This window comes from Antennarius striatus, chromosome 4 (genome assembly GCF_040054535.1).
Source record: "Antennarius striatus isolate MH-2024 chromosome 4, ASM4005453v1, whole genome shotgun sequence".
NCBI lineage: Eukaryota > Metazoa > Chordata > Actinopteri > Lophiiformes > Antennariidae > Antennarius > Antennarius striatus.
The window spans coordinates 2275269-2296538 of record NC_090779.1 but is presented as its reverse complement, the minus strand read 5'-3'; the positions used below and the strand labels follow the sequence as shown (position 1 = coordinate 2296538).

The 21270-nt window shown below is 43.4% G+C and overlaps 1 protein-coding gene across 4 annotated transcripts; it reads left to right on the top strand.

Moving 5' to 3' along the window:
• The first annotated feature begins 575 nt into the window (after positions 1-575).
• tango6 (transport and golgi organization 6 homolog (Drosophila)) lies at positions 576-18887 on the top strand. 4 transcript variants are annotated; one of them, XM_068313941.1, is made up of 18 exons: positions 576-737; positions 1530-2185; positions 2296-2418; positions 4496-4655; positions 4865-4971; positions 5927-6089; positions 6776-6843; positions 8395-8507; positions 9025-9201; positions 9312-9438; positions 9541-9744; positions 10354-10497; positions 10730-11242; positions 12398-12455; positions 12570-12728; positions 15605-15756; positions 15895-16008; positions 18489-18887. In XM_068313941.1, exons 1-18 carry the CDS (start codon positions 686-688, stop codon positions 18663-18665), a joined length of 3267 nt encoding a protein of 1088 aa, XP_068170042.1. In that variant the 5' UTR covers positions 576-685; the 3' UTR covers positions 18666-18887. The 4 variants fall into 4 exon arrangements, with proteins under 4 accessions (XP_068170042.1, XP_068170043.1, XP_068170044.1 ...); XM_068313942.1 differs by lacking the exons at positions 15895-16008; positions 18489-18887 and having other exon boundaries at positions 15524-15747; XM_068313943.1 differs by lacking the exons at positions 15895-16008; positions 18489-18887 and having other exon boundaries at positions 15439-15747.
• Positions 18888-21270: the final 2383 nt, after the last annotated feature.

Below are 21270 nucleotides of genomic sequence, written 5' to 3'. Positions count from 1 at the left end.
GGGGACTAGAGCCAATCTCCTATCACCTATGGGAGTATTTGGGCTTTGCAAGGAAGCTACAGACATGGGAAGAACAGTATTCTTGAAGTCATAGCAATGATAGTAGCTGTAGATGATATTCACATGGGTTTATAATGAAGTGGTTGACATTAGAATTGAGTAGAGTAGCCACACAGACATCTAATAGTAAATAAGCAGTTGAGTACAATTAAATAATTATATAGCAACTTTGATCTTAGAAGCAGGAGAATAATTCAGCCTCATGTCCTGGTTTTATTCAAATTGATTAAAAGAAAATACACGACTTATGTACATATGTAATAGCATTACATTTACAGTAAATTGAGTTCATATAAAACATTTAAATAACTGATTTTCAAGTTTTTCCTTCTTCAGGAAAGCAAAAATATTTTAGCAATTGTAGTGTAGATGGTTTTGAACTGGCTTACCGTGATTGGCTCACCCTAATGTCCATCTCATGAGTTTACCCAATCGCACTCAAGATGCTTTTGGGTAAGCCCAGCCAATCAGAGAGAGGGAGGCCCGTGACGTCACTCTCATGCGCCAGTTTGAGAGGCTCTGCGCGTCCCGTTCGGCTTCGCTTCGAACAGCTGCGGTGAATCTCACGCAGGTTTTTAAAGTTTTTTAAAAACTTTAGCGGATTTTTTTTAAAGTTCCGCTAAAGATGACCGCAGCGATCCTGTCTGCGCTGAAGGTTCTGACGCAGCCGCTCGGAGGTGAGTCCGGAGCGGCGGACGCGAGTGGCGTCAGCCGGGGGGTACGGTTAGTGGTTATGTCGTGACATTAGAGACCTATGAATGTTAATAACTGTTAATAATACCGACAAAAACACTTTCAGGCACTAAACTGTAATCAAACAGGTGACACGTGGTAACACTTTATTTAATGAGACTGGTAGGTAGGTAACTATTGATCCCTTAAACCTGCCCTTACCACTGGAATGTGTTAATTATCATTTATTCTAATTAATTTTGCTCCACATGGTCAGGACCCCCCCCAAAAAAAATGTGTTTGCCAGCTGTGCATCACAATTGTTTTCAGTTTGTGCCAATTTTTTATTACCTTATATGTACATTTTATTCGGTTTACAAAAGACACACAAAGCACCAGATGTAATCATGTACTTAAATCCAAGTCAAACACTTACTTGTGATTCTGACTCCTGTTCTGATATAAATCTAAAAGATCCACGCCTGGGGTCAGGGGTCGTTCTGTGAGGGACCACAGCGTACCACCGTGACAGGGGTGGGGGATCTTTGTTAACATGTATGTGCTTTTGTTACAAATGGTGAGGTTTCTGAATTTAAGCAGACATCTTACAGTATTTTCCGCACTATAAGGTGTATTAGATTATAAGGCGCACCTTCAATTAATGATCCATTAAAACAAAAATCGTATGTAAGAGAGAGTAGAACTTTATTGATCCCGTCAGAAGAGAGTCCCACCTGCTCCTGTTTTCTCGTGCGGCTGTCAGAACTCTCCTTCCTGTCGTTCCGTCTGGTCTGCAGACCCGTCTCTCCGTGATGTCGGGGCCCCTCAGCGTGAAGCCTTGTCGGCGGCGCTCCGGTCCAACAGAGCCACGCTGCTGCAGCGGCTCCAGAGCGACTCCAGCCTGCAGGAGGCGAGAGCGCTGCGGGGGGGGGCGATGTCCGAGGCGGACTGGTTCTCCACCGACACCACTGACGCCACCTGGAGCTTCGTCCAGGAGTGTCTCCTCCTCCTCCTCGCCTTGGCACGACATCTTTCTGTTGAACTCCAACGTTTCCAGCAAAGCGCTGCCCCCTCCACGTGTAAACGACCCCCCCCTGAGGCGGCTCCACCTTTACCACCTGATGTCCTCAGTTTCAGCCAGCAGAAGACGGTCGGCGCCGCTCTTCAGTTCGTGGTGTGTCTGGGCCTGTGCCCCTACCTGGCTCCGGGCGTGGGTGTCCCCCTCCCCCACAGGTCGGCGTTCGGACACCTGGTGGAAAAGCTCGTCTGCGGTGAGGCGGCGCCGGCGGCGGGGCGTCGCCTTCTCACCACCGTGAACGTCCTGTTACGTCTGGCGGAGGTGGCGTCTCTCGCCACGCTGGTGTTCACGCAGCATCTGGGCGATCTGATGGCGGCGCTGAGCCAGCTGGGATACCGGCCCCATCGGGCCGAGAGGGGGGAGCCGGAGAGGAAGGTAACGCGTCTGGAGGGGCGGGGGAAGCTCACAGCTACATGCTAGGAAATAGATGATCATCTTCAGTCGAGATGAATGAAACGGGTTTTTCTTCTTCTTCCTAACGTCAGACGCAGGAGTTGACCTCTGAGGAGCGTCAGCGTTACAGAGAAGCCCTCAGGAGCCTTCTGGGTAAAGTGTACCAGCCAATCATCATCAAGGAGCTGCTGATACTCCAAGGTGGTCCCAAACAGGTTTGCATGACTTTGGTTTCCTCTTAGCTTTAGACGCTCCGGATATTTCTCGATGTTTTCTTTCTGTTCTTGATCAATCCCATGATGCTTTGCTCAGAGCGACACTTTGTTGCGTCATAAGCTGCTGATACTTCTCTGTCTTCCTCTGATTCTCCATCCTCTGTTCCGTAACTGGATCAGTTGTCATGACGATAAAGTCCGTGATCTGAAGCCTGATTTTCACTGAAAAGCTCCTGCAGACATCGCTGTTGAGAAACTTAATTAACGTCTCCGGACGCCATTGGCAGCCAGTGAGTGAAGACACCTCTGGTGGTCTGATGGTCATTTGTCCAACGGGAATAAAAGACGTGTTTTCTTCGATTACTACTGATATTAAAAGAAACATGAAATTTAAGTTACAAACTTTTTCACCTCTTGGCTCTTAACACCACATTGACACACATTATCATCTCCTGAAGCTGAAATGGTAAATGGAATCGAACTACACATTCAGCAGAAATCAGCATCATTAGTATTCATGTACAGTGCCTTCAGAAAGTATTGGCCCCCCCCAAGAACTTTCTGACATTTTGCTACATTTCAGGCTTTAAACTTAAAGATGACAAACTGAAAATGTTTTTTCCAGAATCAACAACATGTGAGACACAATCGTGAAGTGGAACCAGATTTATTCTACATTTTGTATTGTGTTTACAGATGAAAAACGTAAAAGTAGGACGTGTTGAAGTATTGGCCCCCTTTGAGTCAATACTTTGTACAACCTCCTTCTGCTGCGATCACAGCCACAAGTCTTTTTGGGTGTGTTTCTGTAAGTTTTGCACATCTTGAGACAAATATTTGCCCATTCCTCCGTACCGAACAGCTCAACAACCTCAAGGTTAGATGGAGATCGTTTCTGCACAGCGATGTTCAGATCTTTCCACAGACGCTCTATTGGATCGAGGTCTGGACTTTGGATTGGCCATTCTAACACCTTTATAAGGTCAGTCTTAAACCATTCCATTGTAGATTTGGCTTCATGTTTAGGATCGTTGTTCTGTTGGAAGGTGAACCTCCGCCCCATCCTCGGGTCTGTTAAAGACTCCAACAGATTTTCTGCCAGAATCGCCCTGTTTTTGGCTCCATCCATCTTCCCATCAACTCTAACGATCATCCCAGTCCCTGATGAAGAAAAGCCCCCCCAGATCACGATGCTGCCACCACCATGTTTGACGGTGGGGATGGTGTTTTCAGGCTGATGTGCAGTGTTACTCCTACGCCAAAAGTAACACTTTGCATTCAGCACAAAAAGTTAAATTTTGGTCTCCTCTGACCAGAGCACCTTGTTCCTCATGTCACCTGTGTCTCCATGGGGCTTCTTCAAAACTCCAAACGGGCCTTTTTATGGTTTTCTTTCAGAAAAGACTTTCTCCTGCCACTCTTCCATAAAGGCCAGATTTTTTGAACTTTTCCATAACTTCGTCCCGGACCTGCCTGGTGTGTTCTTTGGTTTTCATGATGCTGTTGGTTCTCCAGTGCTCCTTTCACAGACGTCTGAGACCTTCACAGAGCAGGTGCATTTAAACTGAGACCAAATGACACACAGGTGAACTCTGTTTGTCATTGTTAGTCATTCAGGTCAACATTGGATCATTCAGAAGTCATCAGGGAACTTCTGGAGTCGTTTGGCTGAGCTGAGAGAACAGGGGGCCGATACTTTAACACGTCCTACTTCTCAGTTTTTTATCTGTAAACACAATATAAGATGTTGAATAAATCTGGTTCCACTTCACGATTGTGTCTCACATGTTGTTGATTCGTGAAAAATATTTTCAGTTTGTTATCTTTAAATTCAAAGCCTGAAATGTAGCAAAATGTCAGGAAGTTCTTGGGGGGGGGGCAATACTTTCTCAAGGCACTGTAGTTCCTGACCCTCAGATGTCTGTGACTCTGATTTGGTTCCGTTGGTTGTAGAAAAACAAACATCCAGTACATCTGAAGTCACAGTAAATCCAACGGAGGGGCCCCTCACTTGTCTTGTGTTGTTTTCTGTGTGTATCTCTGAGTTGTGATGTAACTCTGATGTCACACATCCCAGCCTGGAGCAGCAGGAACCTCCAGCGGTTCCAGCAGCAGAGCTGCTCTGAGATCAGCTCCAGCCTGGTTGAGGCGTCTCTGTGGTCAGCTGCTGTCTGAACGCCTGATGCAGCCCAACGGCGTCCAGGCTGTGGTCAGAGCCATCCTGGGCGGGGGGGCAGGTGAGTCCGAGGGCATCTGAGATACAAGGAGCATCATCCAACCACCTGAACAGTTTGATGAGTCTGTTAGTCATCATCTCTTCATCCACACATTAAAAAAAGCTGCTGCTTTTTTTCCTCTTTACTCCATTGACAGTATTTGAATTTCCGTGTGTGTTTACGTCGTATTGATGTGTTCAGGTCTGTCTAACACAGTGTCCGTCACCTAGGTGACGAGTCAGACTGGAGGAAATGTGATGGAGTGGCCAAGATTCTGGTGACCTGTCCTCAACAGTCGACCTCAGAAGAGAGCTATTACAGACAAGTCTGTCCTCAGGTGTGCTCAGCACACACACACACACACACACACACACACACACACACACACACACACACACACACACACACACACACACACACACTTCAGTATCAGAGACTCTGATCTTCTCCCTCTCACATTGTCAAATCCAGTGCTTTTAATATCAACTCAATGCTTCCTGTGCTTCCTGGACTCCCTCTGGTTATCCAGTCAACATCTGATCCAGGAGCATCTCAAATAATTAGAATATCATAGAAAATGTGTTTATTTTATTGTCAGTTATATTAGATTTTGATCTTTACAGCCTAAAACTGAAAAAAAAGGGAACAAAACACAAAATAATACTTGCACTATTTCAAGTCAAGTTTGGTTAATCCCTGTTCATGCTGTTCAGTACACACCAGAACAATCAAAGTGACCTGACAGTTGTCCGGTCGTCATGGAAACCCCCCAGGCTGGCTGTTCTCATAGAGCTGTAATAAAACCTTTTCATGGAACGCTGACTGGAAGGACAAAGATGCTTGTGGAGCGTCTGTGCTTGATTGGCCGACCTGAACCTGGGGGTGGTCAGGAGGAAGAGGAGACCGTTTCAGATGAGATGAAGGCCTCTTTCATCAGAGATTCATGCAAAAGGAGCCCAAACAAGCATAGAACTCATGCCAATCTACTGCATGTCTGAATTTTACTGAGCTAATGAAATAAGATCTAATCGTTTTAGAGACCAGACGAGCTGAAAGCCATAATGATCAAAATTAACACAAAGGAAGGCTTAAAATGATTCAGTGTAATAAATGTAAAATATCTCAAATTTTAAGTTTGAATTTATGTGAACTTTTCTTTAACATTCTAATCTTTGGATGCGCCCTGAAAGGCTGCATTTGAAGGCTGACTGTCCCATTTATGAGCTCGATGTTAGCAGTTACTAATATGTTTTTTTTAATATTTAAAGTAAATGTTTTCTCTGTTTTTCTAGATACTCAACCTTCTCCACTTTGCAGACAAGCTGACGGCCCAACAGTTCCAGCGCGTGGCCACCAGGGCCTTCCTGTCTGTGGTGCAGGAGAAGCCTGGATTTGCCCAGCAGTATTTACTCACTCCTCTGCTCTCACCTCTCCTCAGCTGCACCACTGCGTCCAGTCAGTAACATCCAGTCATCCAGTCAGTAACACTGTCATCAGCAGGCTGTAGTAAATGATTCATGTCAATCATAATCACACTCATTCCTGTAATGTAAGGATTCTACATTTGTTACTCTCAGGCATTTAAATCTGGAAGGTCTGAATATTTATTTGGATCTACATCAGATAGCATAAAATAACAGATGTCTACCTCTGAAATATAACCTGATCTGGTTGCAGTAATCCTGAAGAAATTATTGGCATTTTGACTTTAATTGTAACTGTAAACTTTTTGTGTTTTTAGAGAGGCCCCTGGCAGAGGAAACAAAAAGTTTCATACAGATATTGATGGATTCCTTGTGAATGAAGTTGTGTTCTTTAGTAACCAAAGGACTGAATACGGATACACAAGAATGAAGTGATAATAAAAAATGACCATATATTATAAAACAACAAAGCAGGAGGAGCATTTTTAGTTACTGCAAACAACAAATGAATAAGGAAAAAAGGAAAAAGGGGTTCAGTGAACAAGCATTTATGTACAGTAAACCCAGAATCTACAGGTTTGACTTTTCTGTCGGGTTTTCTGTCCTGTTAGCGACGACCACCTTGTGTTACAGGCAGCTGATGAATATTTTGACACCAAGTGTGTGTGTGTGTGTGTGTGTGTGTGTGTGTGTGTGTGTGTGTGTGTTTTGTTACAGATAAGGATCATTCCCAAACTGCGGTGGAGGAAAGCGAGCTGACACGATGTATAGAGGATGTGTACAAAGTGAGGATGCTGAAAGGCATTGATGATACACCTCACCATATGTTGTGTGTGTGTGTGTACACGTGTGTGTACACACACTACCAGTCAAAAGCTCGGACAGACCTCCTCAAACTCATGGCGTTCTTTATTTTCATGACTATGTTATATTATAGATTCTCAAAGAAGACATCAGAACTATGAATGAACACATGGAATGTTGTAGAAAACAAAACAATGTGAAACGACTCACATTTTAGATTCTCCGTCTTTTGCCACTGAATGATCTTCAGCTCTTGAATAAAGATGAACAGATTTAGACTTCGCTCACATTTTGTGGTTTGCTGCGTAATTCAGTGCATATTGTTTCATGTTTTGATCAGAATCTTTTAATAATTGCTTTATGTTAGTCGCTCCGCAGTAGAACAAAGTAAAAAAGAGACAGGAGTAGAGAAATTGTGATTAAAAGGAGCAAATACTGTAATTTTGTTAATTATAATTACTTCTCCAGTAATTGACGTGTTTTTCTGCCCGTCTAACTCCAGTCTGTACTTCTAGTCTAACTCCAGTCTGTACTTCTAGTCTAACTCCAGTCTGTACTTCTAGTCTAACCCTAGTCTGTACTTCTAGTGTAACTCTAGTCTGTACTTCTAGTCTAACTCCAGTCTGTACTTCTAGTCTAACTCTGGTCTGTACTTCTAGTCTAACCCTAGTCTGTACTTCTAGTCTAACCCTAGTCTGTACTTGTAGTCTAACTCTAGTCTGTACTTCTAGTCTAACCCTAGTCTGTACTTCTAGTCTAACCCTAGTCTGTACTTCTAGTCTAACTCTAGTTTGTACTTCTAGTCTAACTCCAGTCTGTACTTCTAGTCTAACTCCAGTCTGTACTTCTAATCTAACTCTAGTCTGTACTTCTAGTCTAACCCTAGTCTGTACTTCTAGTCTAACCCTAGTCAGTACTTCTAGTCTAAACCTAGTCAGTACTTCTAGTCTAACCCTAGTCAGTACTTCTAGTCTAACCCTAGTCTGTACTTCTAGTCTAACCCTAGTCGGTACTTCTAGTCTAACCCTAGTCTGTACTTCTAGTCTAACCCTAGTCTGTACTTCTAGTCTAACCCTAGTCTGTACTTCTAGTCTAACCCTAGTCTGTACTTCTAGTCTAACCCTAGTCTGTACTTCTAGTCTAACCCTAGTCGGTACTTCTAGTCTAACCCTAGTCTGTACTTCTAGTCTAACCCTAGTCAGTACTTCTAGTCTAAACCTAGTCAGTACTTCTAGTCTAACCCTAGTCAGTACTTCTAGTCTAACCCTAGTCGGTACTTCTAGTCTAACCCTAGTCGGTACTTCTAGTCTAACCCTAGTCTGTACTTCTAGTCTAACCCTAGTCTGTACTTCTAGTCTAACCCTAGTCTGTACTTCTAGTCTAACCCTAGTCGGTACTTCTAGTCTAACCCTAGTCGGTACTTCTAGTCTAACCCTAGTCTGTACTTCTAGTCTAACCCTAGTCGGTACTTCTAGTCTAACCCTAGTCTGTACTTCTAGTCTAACCCTAGTCTGTCCTCTTGTTGCTGACAGATCTGGGTGGTTGGAAACAGTTCTTCAGCTCCTCTCCTCAAATCTCTGGAACAAGTCATTCCCGTTATTTTCAAACTGCTGTGCTTCAGCCTGCAGAACGTCTCCCACCTCCGGTAGGTTTCCTGTCATTCCTGACTTTTGTTTGTGGAAATGTTGAGGAATGAATGTTTGCACAGATTCTGACAGATGGACATGTAACCTGTAAAAAAAGCCACGTATGAAGGTAATTTCCAGACGGATGAATCGGCACAGAATTACCTGTATTTGAGACTCGTCTGTGCGTGAGCAATACATTTGTGGAGATCTGTGGTAAATAATAAAGTAATAATAATAAAAAATAAATATAATAATAATATAATATTAATAAGAAAAATAAATAAGAAAAAAGAGTGTTGTTTTGTCATCGAGAAGCCGGTTTAAATACCCGGTGGGGATGGAGGAAGGTGACCACACACAACAGCAGCTAGATTTTGGTTTGGAAAAGAGGACATTTTAGTGTATTTGTTTTAAAAAATATATAATGTGACATAAATAGACTGGACACTCCAGAGTGTTGTTCATGTATGGATAGAACGTTTATTGTTTGGGGAACTTCTACTCCAGTTTGTTCTGTGCTGTGTTGTGCTGTAGCGCCCCCTGTAGGGAGATCCTGCTGTGGTACCTGAGACACAGCGAGACGCCGGACGCTCTGTCGACTCTACGGCGCCTTTCAGGCTTGCAGGGACCGGAGGACTCGATGACATCAGAGCTCAGCTTCACGCCCGGCAGCGATGGAGGAGCGAGACTCACCTTCAGAGAGAGCTGCAGGTGAAATAAGCTCGTTTTCAACTCTACGTTGTTCAGATGGTCACTGACACGTGACTCACAGCTCTTGGGAAAAGAGCCACGCTTTATTTTTTGTCTCCTGTGTTCGTCAGTGATGAAGATGATGCTCTGTATGAGAAGCTGCTGGGGGAGCAGCAGAGCCTCCAGTGTCTGATGCAGACGCTGGCTGAAATGAAAGACTGTGACCTGCCTGGGGAGTTCTTCCATTGTCTTCTGCAGGTGAAGAATCCACACACACTGACACACACAGCTCAGCCCAGCTTTGTGTATTCCGTCGGAGCTGTGGGTGTCCCATCGTCTCCTTGCATCCCCCCCCCCCAGGAGTTGACCAGCTGGACGGCTGCAGAAGATGAGAATCAGGAAGACGAAGAGCATCTGGACGTGTCGGCCATGAGTCTCCTGGAGGTGGAGCAGCAGCTGTTGGGGAGGGCGACGACCCGGGGTCAGAGACTGGCTCTGCTCCAGGTGCTGGCGGTGATGGTGGAGTCTCTAGATCACACTGTGCTGCTGAAGAAACACACACAGGTGAGTGGAGGGGTTATAAACGGGTTATAAACGGGTTATAGATGAAGATTCCTGCATTGTTTGTTGATGAATTGAGCTTGAAACAGTTCAAAGGTCAACAAGATGTTAACAAGGTTGGAATCACAAACTCATTGAGTTTTGACACTGTTGACGAGTCAGCATAAAGAAACATTTTTATTATAGCATGTGGACGTCATAGAGTGACAGTGTCCGACATGGACATCGCTCGTCGCCTGGTGACCCGTCATCAGGCTGATGGTGTGTTTCTGTGCAGTGAAGTACAGCCACAGGGAGAAAATAGGTTCATGCTTCCTTTCTAGTGCGTTTGGGGGCGTTTAGGAGATGCTGTTGTGGAGCCAACACACATTCCTTCATAGATGAGGTCACCTCTGATAAACTGACGCTGCTCCTGTGGACATTTTGTTTGTGATGTCTTTATAAGGACTCTTTCTGTCCTGAGAGTTTTCTGTCTTGTTCTTTACATCCTTGAACATGAAACTTTGCTGTGATCTTAACAGGATATAACTTCCACCTTCAGCGTTCATAGTTCACATGTTTGAGGTCTTCAGTTTCATTCCAGTCATTATAACTGTGGGGCCTTTCCTCCAGGTGGTGGACTTCCTGTCCTCCCTGTTCCAGAGGGCCTGTGTGGGTCTGGATCAGGCCCCGGATCTGAGCCGGAGGAACCCGGTAGAGAGCCAGATGCTGAGCCTGGGGATGACCCTGGTGGCCGCTCTGCTGTCTGGACCTCAGGTAGACCCAGAGGGACCTACACACACACACACACACACACACTTTCCCTGGGTTTTCAAATGAGCGTTCCGATGAGAAGGGAATGACTGGATTATAGTGGGGCGGTTTTTGGGGGGGGTGAACTATTTCTTTTAAAGTCACATATATATTTATATTTTCTCCATAAAACTCTATTACAGACTATTATAAAGTGCTCTCTGCCGATCACGTTCTCCCCTTTTTAACCTTCCAGGTGAGGGCGGAGGACTACTCCTCCATGTGCGGGCTGCTTCCCCTCCTGGAGACGCTGTCTCAGATGCACCCTGAGGGGGTCGTCCAGCAGCTAGCGTTCAACCTCAGAGCCGTCATTGCCACTCAGGGAGCCTATCGACCTGAAACCTCCACGGCTGATGCTAAGCCCTCTGGAAACCCCCCTGGGAACCCCCCTGATAGAACAAATCAGAAGCTGGGAACTGAATCAAACGGCTTGCAGAGGAGCCCACATCCATCTCCTGGATCACCAAGAAACCCCCCAACCAGACAGCCGTCCTCTGAAGGCTCTGCATCAGGAGTGTGTTCACACACTGCGGGGAGGACGAACGCCACCGGCGAATTCTGCACCACCTCCAATAAAGCCTTTTCTGATTGGCTGTTGGAAGCATGTGACCCAGACATCCCAACCAGAGCTGCTGCCCTGAGGAGCCTGACCCAGATGGTTCAGAAACGGAATCCAGAAGCGGTTCAGGCTCAGGAGAAAATCCTCAGGGTGGGTGGCTTTGTCATGTACAACATATTTAGTGTTTAACTACTGTAAAGACACTAAGAACCCATTTTTGGGATGTTTTCAACCATCTTTCACTGATGCATTTCCAAAAGGACAAAATGCATACTGTACTTCTGTCTGTTACTTTGCAGTGACTGTCGTTAGATGAGTGTGTAGCGAGGGAACATGAACAAGGATCAATTTATGGAATAATATGGACTGAGTAACTATAGACCAATTAGAACCGCTTCGGATTAAGTGTTGGTTATTCGTATTAGGTATAGAATAAACCATTCATTTTTCTTAGTGTTTGAAGTCGTTGTTGACGATGTGAGTTCTCCTACCTGGACCTCATTGATACTGACATTTCATTGTTGGTATACTCAATGCTTCATCTGGTTATCAGGTCGTCTCTCCATTGATTCTGTTGAAAGCCAAAGGTCTCACAAGTGTAGATTTTGACAAGTTGGATTAAAAAATGAACTGATTGCATTATTCAACATTATTCAGCACCATAACTCAGAGAAGTGAAGGGAAAGTCATGTTTTCTTTGACTCCTTACCTCACTTGGTTGAAGCGTGTGCGTTTGTGCAGCAGGAACACGTCGTCACCAACATGTATTGTTGGGGTCTGGAAAGACATTTATAATAGATGAGGTGGTTGAACGTCACCCCCCCAGGAAAGGGTTCAAAAGGGTCTGTGGTGCCCCCTGGGGACTTATTATTGCAGTATGGGTGAGAAAGATGACTCGTATAGTATTCTCTGTCATCACAAAGATCCCACTGTGTCACTGCACCACCAGTCAAACCAGTGTCTTCACAGACCCCTGGTAGTCTGGAGTTCATGTTTGGATTGTTCTTCTTTATATTACAGTATTTTTCGGTGCTATAAGACGCACTGGATTATAAGGCGCACCTTCAATGAATGGCCTTTAAAAAAAGAAAAATCTTCCCTATATAAGGCACACTGTATTATAAGACGCATTCTCAGTTTTTGAGAAAATTAAAGGCTTTTGGGTGCGCCCTATGGCGCAGAAAATACTGTAATTGATTCTCTTTGATTCTGCTTTTTTGTTATCATTCTATGCAAAACTTGCGAAATATTAAAAGTAGAACATTGTTTATTTGGATAAATAATGCTGATGCCTTTCTTTTCCAGCTTTTCCAAGAAAACTTAGAACACGAGGACTCGTTCGTCTACCTGTCGGCCATTCAAGGTAAGATTGTCCAAATGTTGACCTTCAGTCAATGTAAATGGTGTTCTAACCTTGTGACAACGTCACGTCTTGCTGTAACCGTTAGCACATGAGCTGAGTGGAAACTTTCTTCAGGTCTGGCTGCTCTGGCTGAATCCTATCCTAAAAGGATTCTGGAAAGACTCCTGAAAGACTTCCAACATGGTCCCTCCCTCCCCACATCCAACAAGCAGCGCTCCCTGGAAACACGACTCAAAGTGGGAGAAGTCCTGATGAGGGCCAGCAGAGCTCTGGGTGAGCGTTGTGATGACGGGCCTTGTGCTGTCACGTCAGTATGCTAGACAGTGCTCTGGTTTGCGTGCGTCCTTGTATCTTTGACGCATATTTCCTGACAGGGACGCACGATCTTCAGGCAGCGTGCGTTCCTGGGACGCAAGCGTTAAATACACCTCTGTTCAACAAAAATATTCACAAGTTTTCTATTTCTCCACTTAAATTTCGAACCCGGAAATCACCATTATGGTTTGATGTCGCAAAAGTTTCAACAGATATTACTGCAGATATTACTACAGATATTACTACAGATATTACTACAGATATTACTACAGATATTACTACAGATATTACTCAATGTGTGTGAAGGTTCTGTCAGCTTGGTTCAGTGTCCTCAGGAGAAAATATGAATTAAAGGAGAAGAAAACTATCGAGTGAAAAGCAAAAGTGACACAAAAACTATTACATCTTCATTTCTAAATGACTACCAGGCTTTAAAAAATTGATAAGATTAATATATAATTTTATTCTTTTTTTTACGTAAACAGTTATTAGTAAAAACATTAAAATTAACAGTTTACCTTTTATATTGTACCTTTGACTAACCTCAATCCTTGCATACTCTTCTACCGTATATTCTCTTATTAATTTGGAATGCATAAACGTCATGTTGGGATGCATACATTTTTCTTGAAGCGCATCCCAGGGATGCACTACTTTCTGGAGGTAAAATGAACTCTGTATATATTTCAAAATATTTCATACAGTAATGGATACAGAGCATCAATCTGTAGCTACAAATGTATGAAATCTCCTCAAGGACCTCTGGCTGTTGACGATAAATCGGAGCTGCTCCGGTTGTGTGTTCGGCTGCTCTGTCAAAGTGGAACCTGTTGTTGGAGGTTCAGGTGTTGGTGACTGAACCTCAGTCGGTCCCTGAGCCTGATGTTCACATCGGTGGAGTTGGACTCTTTGTGAGTGCTCAAAATTACTGACATTTGTCCTTGTCTTAAGTCACAACTGCAGCATCACCAAAGCCCCAGTGGAGCCTCGTGTTCCACACAGATCTCTGCTCAGAAAGGAGTCCGTTTCTCAGAACCGATAGAAAGCCCTGCTGGCCTTTCTTCTTACTCCAGTCATCTGCCAGATTGCCATCGTTCCATCGCCCCAACACAAGGGTTTATGACTCTGCTGAGAAACTGGATGGACCTTCAGTGGCTGCACAGATGTCTAGAGGGTCTCTTTGTTGAACCCCCCCCCCCCAGTGAGACCAGGATTTGCCTTTTGCTCGGCTGTCATTGGTAAATAAGAAGGTTTTCTTAATGGACTGGCCTGGTTGAGTAAATGTTGAATAAATTGGCTGGCTGTGCTGTGGTGTGCTCCCAGTAGCTGACGGGAACTACACTGGTAGTCCTGAGAGCTCCTTTAGTCAGCAGTGATGGGCAGAGAGTGGAGTTAAAGAGAAGAAGCAACTGATAACTTATCTAAAAGGACAATGTAGACGTCTTGATCTACTTTTATTATTGGGTTATTGTTGTGATCAGGCATTCAGAAATGGAGCAATCCAAAACTTGAATTAAAACATATCTGGTTACAAATACTGGTGAGGGTGAATGACTGCTATCTGGAATGAGAAGCTTCTGACGCATGAATGGATTGAATGAATTGTCATTTGTTCTTTGAAGGATAAGGGTGATGTCGTATGAGAATAACCATGTTATAAACAGCAGGATTTTTAGGTGCTTCTGGATTCAGAGCCTCCAGCTTCACAGGAAATAGTTTTCTGAAATAACTTTATTCATAACGTGCAAGAAGCAGAAGACGGGCTAAGAATGCTGGCAGTGTGGGACCAGTTCTGGTTCTGGAGGGGCCACTGATGACCAGACACATGTAACATTCTCAGTATAAAATAACCACTAATAGAATAGAACAGAAGTTTGATTTGATGTTGGAGCAGAAAACAGACAAAGGACCAAACCCACACACTGAGTGTCATTAAGAGTCGTTACCATTCATAGGGGGGTCATTGTCCCGCCCACCCTCAGGTGTCAAAAGGTGTTGTGGTTTCTGGGTCGCTACTGCATCGTAGGTTACTGATAGAAGGTGTCTTAAAGGTCCCATATTAGACACTTCTTAATACATTTCCACAGAACTGTCAGACGTTCAGTGATAAATATTCACTAATACATATGTATTTATATATACGTATATATATATATTAATTTATTTTCATAAAAGGACTATGAAAATAGGACCCCTCAGGTGTAATCCTGTCTCTTTTTATTATTATTGTTATTATTCTCCATTATTGCTGAGAATCAGACAGCTGTCACTTTTTTTTGGGGGGGGGGGGGGGGGGGCTCTAATGTAGGTTTTTCTTAATTTTGCATCAGAATGGGAAGATCAGTGTCCCCCTTTTGAAAAAGTTCAGCTAGGTCCACCTGGTTGGAGGGTGCTTATTATCTCCCACCACTAATTACAGAGGTGGGGGGGGGGGTCTTTATGTCACCTTTGGTTTCTGTAGAAAAATTCAGAACCTGTATTTTTCCTGTCTGGTTATTATTTGTCTTTTAGCTCCCCTCAGGTAACTTCTGGAACTTAGTCTTGTTTCCTTAGAGGAACTGAAATACTATTTATTTTCTCCATCATTTCACACAAAAAGACAAAAGTGATGCCTTTTGTCATTTTGGGACGTTTCACGTTTTAATCTATTCTGTTTCCATGATTGCAGGTTAAACTGGTGCTTTTCTGAGATGAGGGATTTGGTGTGTGACTAAAGTTCTTCATTCATCTTTGTGAACCCATCCTACCTACAGCTGGGGCATCGTTGTCTTTGGAGGAATGGTAACGTCTATTCACCAAACTGAACCTTCTCACTGGACCGTCTCTTCCTTCAGGGGAACTGGCTCCACATCTAGGCCGTCCTCTGGTGGGCGTCTTTCTGCAGGGAACCCGGGACCCCGACCAAAGTGTTCGGGCGAGCAGTCTGTCCAACCTGGGGGAGCTGTGTCAGAGGCTGGACCACGCCCTGGGGGCCCTGGCTCAGGAGGTGGGGCACAACGCTTCATAGCAACATCTACCTCTTGTCGATGTGTGTTACAAGAACAGAGAGCATTTACTTGTGTGTGTGTGTGTGTGTGTGTGTGTGTGTGTGTGTGTGTGTGTGTGTGTGTGTGCACGTGTGCAGCTGAGCTCCTGTCTAACAGCTCTGATAAAGACTGAGAAGGAAGCAGAGGTCAGGAGAGCTGCTGTCCATGTTATCACCCTCCTGATCAGAGGCCTCAGCGACAGAACAACCCAGGTACACACACACACACACACACACACACACACACACACACACACACACACACACTGACAACTACTATACTTTGGGTCATTTTCCTTCAATCGATCAGTAAATTCACTGATCTCTCTGCTGTTATTTTTATATTCTCATGCCTCATGTCTTAAACTAATTAATTGTAGCGTTGGTGTTAAAATAATATTAAAATATATTCAGTTATATTTACGAGAGGGTTTAATAGATGATTATATGATATGATTTGATTGTTCCTTAGGCAACTGACGCCCCGGTTGATACATAAATAATACATCTTTATCAACCTGAAGCCGTTCAATGCTCGTTTCCCAGCGTTACCCCTGTATGACATAAAGAAACTACTGGCTTTAATGTTAACGTCACCAAATATCTTTCAAGAACTTACGTCGTAAGTAATCAGCAGGTTTTTTAATGCTCCAAATTGATTTTATGGAGGTGTCTGCAGCCTGTGCGTTCATTTTGAATGACGGAACAGTCGGTTTCACTGGACTTCTTAATAGGTGTGTGTTTATTATATGAAAATAATGGAGGGCTTGCAGCCAATCAAAATGTAGCATTCACCCATGGCAGGAAAAAACTGAGATATGGTTTGTTTTCAGTCAGTGATTGGAAATATTTTGTCAATGACGATCTGCTGCCATTGGATGAGCAAAGACACCAGACTGTAAAGGTCAGTGAGGTCATCAATGGGACTTTTCATAACAGCTGAAAAATGTTCACAACAACTGAAAATATCAGATCCAACTCCAGCAGGAGCTCAGAGTGTGTGTCTTCTGTACTGTGCTGAGCAGTAATGTGTCCCAGGGTGTGTTTATGGGAATGACAGACGCTTTTACAGAGCAGCTCAGGTCCTTTAATTTACCTCCACCTTCCTGCGGACATCATCAGGTTGTTAGCGTTAGTCTGCAATTAAGACAAGGAGGCTGAACACAAACACCACAAACTGGAGTCACACTGGTCTGTCCCGCTGCTAAACCTTCCTCTGGTTTGAGTTTGAAGGATCGTTTTTAGAATGTTCAGAGTCGTCACATCACAGTTCTGTGAACCCTAACATGGAGGCAAATCAGAATGTTTTTTACTGTGGCAGAATGTAAATTATCATAATTTAGTTTGATATATCACAGTATTTTCCACCTTCAATCAAAAGCCTATTTTAATTATTTTCATATATAAGGCGCACTATCAGTTCTTGAGAAAATTAAAGGCTTTTATGTGCGCCTTACTGCATTGAAAACTAGAGTAGAGTAGAACTTTATTGATCCCTTAAGGAGGTTCCATCAGGGAAATTAATTTCTCCGTCGCACTACACACAACACAGTGAGTACACAAAACACAGAAAAAGCACACAGGAAGCACCAGCACATAGAAAGTAGTACCAACACCAAATAGAAAGAGTAATAAATAACCCATAAAGAATATACAAATAGAAAGGCATAAATAGGCATAGAAACAATTTTTTTTTTAAATAATAATAAATAAAAAAAATTTAAAAACTAAAAAAACTAAAAGCGCCCTCAACTGAATGCTAATTTTTCAAATGTCTTAAAATGTCTTACTAATTAAAATAAACCCTAATTCAATTCTAATAAGGCATACGTGTCAACGAAGAAACAGTCATTATGTATATCCTCCTCTTGTTCACCCTCTTTGGCTGATGGGTGCAGGTTTACGACCACCACTGGCAATGAGATTTATTTAGTCTCACAATCAAAAATGGAAGTGCCAGTTGGCCGTTGTCTTCTTTGCAGTGTGAGTGAGTTTCATGAGGGAGAACATCGCAGCTCGTTCTGTCATGTCTCTGTTTCCTGTCTGGGGCGTCAGCTGATCGATGCATGACGCCGATGTAAGGAAGCACAGACGTAATAAACCAGTTTCCAACAGGAATATAAAAACAGACACGAGACTATTGATTCCCATGTGCTTGTCCACTCCACATTCACGTATATACGAGCTGCTGGCTGCTTCCATTTGCTGTGACTCGTGATCAGTTCAGGTCCTCTTGTTACTGGTAACATCTGGAGCCGTTCAGAACCAGCTGGACGTGACTAATGATATACAGATACATGAGAGCAGACGAGAAGGACTGACCAGCCAAACTACAAAAGAACAGACCAGGTGTGGGTCAGGAAAGGTCAGAGGTGACAGGAAGCAGAGGAACACTGGAATCTGTTGATCCATCTAAAAACAGGGACTTGTTGATGGTTTGGAACAAGTTTGCTGTGGAGGTCTGAGCCTAATGATCAGATGATTAACAGATTGGTGTTTCAAGATCAATTTTCTGGTGAATTGACTGATTCTAATGTGACTTTTTCAGGACGAAGGATGGGTCACGTGTAAATACACTGTAATCAAAGTCTTGTGGCTCTGGCCCTGACACTGAACAGAAGTTTTCTGACATCCCATTCTAAATTCATTGGCCTTAATTTGGTGTTGACACATTACTCCTGTGACTTCCTCAGGTTCTCAGCGACGTGTTGTTGGACCTGTACCGAGCTCTGAAGCTGGTGGTTGTCTCAGACCCCGATGACGTCACCGTGGTTCATGCCCAGCTGGCTCTGGAGGAGCTTGATGACGTCATGAGGAGCTTCATCTTCCCCAAGCAGAAGCTGGAGAAGAAGATTGTCGTACTGCCGTAGGGCTGAAATGTTTTTGTTGGGTCTTCATCACTCCTTCATAGTTGGTTCCTGTGTGGCTGCCTACATGTAGTTCATTAAATGTTCTGTACCAAATGTCATCTTTAGGGCAGTAACAGTGAATTCTTTCCATCAAATTGACTCTGACACCAAATATCCACTTCCAGAATAAAATCTTGAACACTGAATTTGTTTGGAAGTCTACATAGTATGTTGCTAAAATGCTATTGTTGCTGATATGTTTGCTATGTTACCTGGGAAGGAGCCTCATGGAACGTAGCATGAAGCTGACAGATGGATATCTTTACCAACACCGCTTCAGTTTTTCTTGTATGCAATAAAAAAATGAAGTACTCCATAAAATAACACTAGGAAATACTACGTTTGCAGGGGATTGCAGCTACCAACATCAAGTCAGGTGACGGCTCAAATATTTTCTTGGAAACTGACTGAAAACAGCTGCAATGATGATAGAAAAAATGCTTATACATTTTTTAAATGTATACAATATATACAGTACATGTGTGTGTGTGTATTTATATATGCATACACACACAGACAAGCTGTAGAAAAATGAGGTGGGAATTGAGTTTTTTGCTAAGATATGATATTGACTGACTTTACATTTAAGGTCATATTTAATTGGTGGTTCATCCCTTTGGTTCATTACACATCAAATATTTCTAGATTCCTATAATGTAGGTAGCAGTTGTCCAATAATGATTTACTACTGTGTGAAGTCATGATTGTAAAACCATTTCCAAAATTACCTATGCTTTGTAGAAAATTACTTGTGCTGCAGTCAATAGATTTTTTTTAACCTTTCATTGAGTCCAACACAGAAAAAGGTGATGAAAAAGACTGAATAATGATGTTTGACAGTTTTAACAAGGTTTGCAAGTTTTACTTGCCTCTTGACAGCTTAAAAAAAAAAAACCTGCCCCATCTTTTCATTTTTGTCGCACCTTAAGGCTGAGCTGAAAGGGAGACTGGACTTTACATGTGTCTGTGGTATATTTGCATGTATATTTGGACTCCAGGAGGGTTTGAACAGTCAGGCTCAAGGGTGACAGAAAGGAATGAGACATTCCTTCTTTTGTTTCATCTATTGACTGACAGACAGACACACACACACACACACACACACTGTAGAAGCCACGACTTTGTCCAGCTCTTCCTCCGTGTGAACACACCGCGAACAAATATGAAGAGCTTCGGTTTGTTTGCAGTCTGTGGATATTGGACCCAAGAAATTACAATTGACATGGAGGCTCCACCAAACTGGCTCAACTATCCCATATTTACTTGTAAGGTTATAGTTTTCTTAACAATACAAACTCAAGTGGCCTGCAAGACATTTCCAACATTCCTTCATTAATAGCGTTGACTGAGTCTTGGATAGGTTCACGGTGACCTGACTGTCAGGGGACAGCTTATGACCTACAAAGACACACTGTCCTGCACCACACAAACCCAACTACCCTCCTATCGACAGGCATCAACACAACAAACACTGCACTCCACCAGTCCGTCCTGATTACCCCCTCCCCTGAGATGAAGCTGGGCGTATTAGAGCCCATGCCTATTGTCTTATTGATCAAACGCTACCCTTATTCTGCCCTCTCATGGTCAATATTGTTAATAAGTCAGTGTGGCCCCCATCCCCAAAGAAATCAGGCCTGGATTTGTGCGATCTTAATAACTACCGTTCTTCTCCATCCTCCCTGGAAGACTCTGAAAAGAGCAGTTACCATTCAGATACACCAACATATGTTCAATCATGCCTGATGAGCTGGCATCTCACCCAGGGTGCACCCTGCCTCTCACCCATAGCCAGCATCACTGGTCTACTGGTGTACGCCCCAGTAGACCAGTGATGCCCGCAGTGCTCTTGACTAGAGGTTTAAACAATGGATTCCGATCTATTCAACATCTACTCAGATACCTGCTACCGAGGGATTTTGTTGTCAATAAATACAACGTACTGCAAATTTGGATAAACATGACGTAATCAAGACCATGATGGGAATCTACAAGTCAAGAAGGTGAGAACATTTCTGAGGACCAGTGGTTGTATATTTGGAGCTCATACTGCTGGAAGAATTTAATAAAATTCTTTAGTACAGCAATCCCTCGTGCATTAACACTCGCAGCTTCACCTCATCGCAGATTGTTAGTAGGCAGTCACGTGATACCGTACGCACATTCTATTGGCTGACGGTATCCAGAAGTGCCCTGGGTTCCGTGAGTCTTGGAACGCAGCGCACTTCCATGAGTCACAAAAGTGCTTTAAAGAGTTTATAAGAGCGTGGGAAAGGTAATACAGATAGAAGGTGGTTTAATATCAGTGTGGGGAGGGTTCATAAATGTTTAAATTATCCATTGTTGAAGGAAATTCCCAACATCGCTATATCACAGAATTTCGTTTTGCAGGTGGTCCTGGAACACATTAACCGAGAGTAATGAGGGATCACTGTACACACAAAATTAAGAGCAAATGCAGTATTCCCAACCATGTTGGAGGAAATGTAGGGCTAAAAATGTGCATCATTCCCATGTTTGATTTCGCCCTGAAATTGTAGAATTCTGGAAAGATGTTCACCTTGTT

Coding starts and splice junctions, on each gene's coding strand:
- tango6 (XM_068313941.1), top strand. CDS start 686: ATGACCGCAGCGATCCTGTCTGCGCTGAAGGTTCTGACGCAGCCGCTC. Junction 2,186..2,295: donor GGGGGGAGCCGGAGAGGAAG/GTAACGCGTCTG, acceptor TCCTAACGTCAG/ACGCAGGAGTTGACCTCTGA. Junction 12,456..12,569: donor CTACCTGTCGGCCATTCAAG/GTAAGATTGTCC, acceptor AACTTTCTTCAG/GTCTGGCTGCTCTGGCTGAA.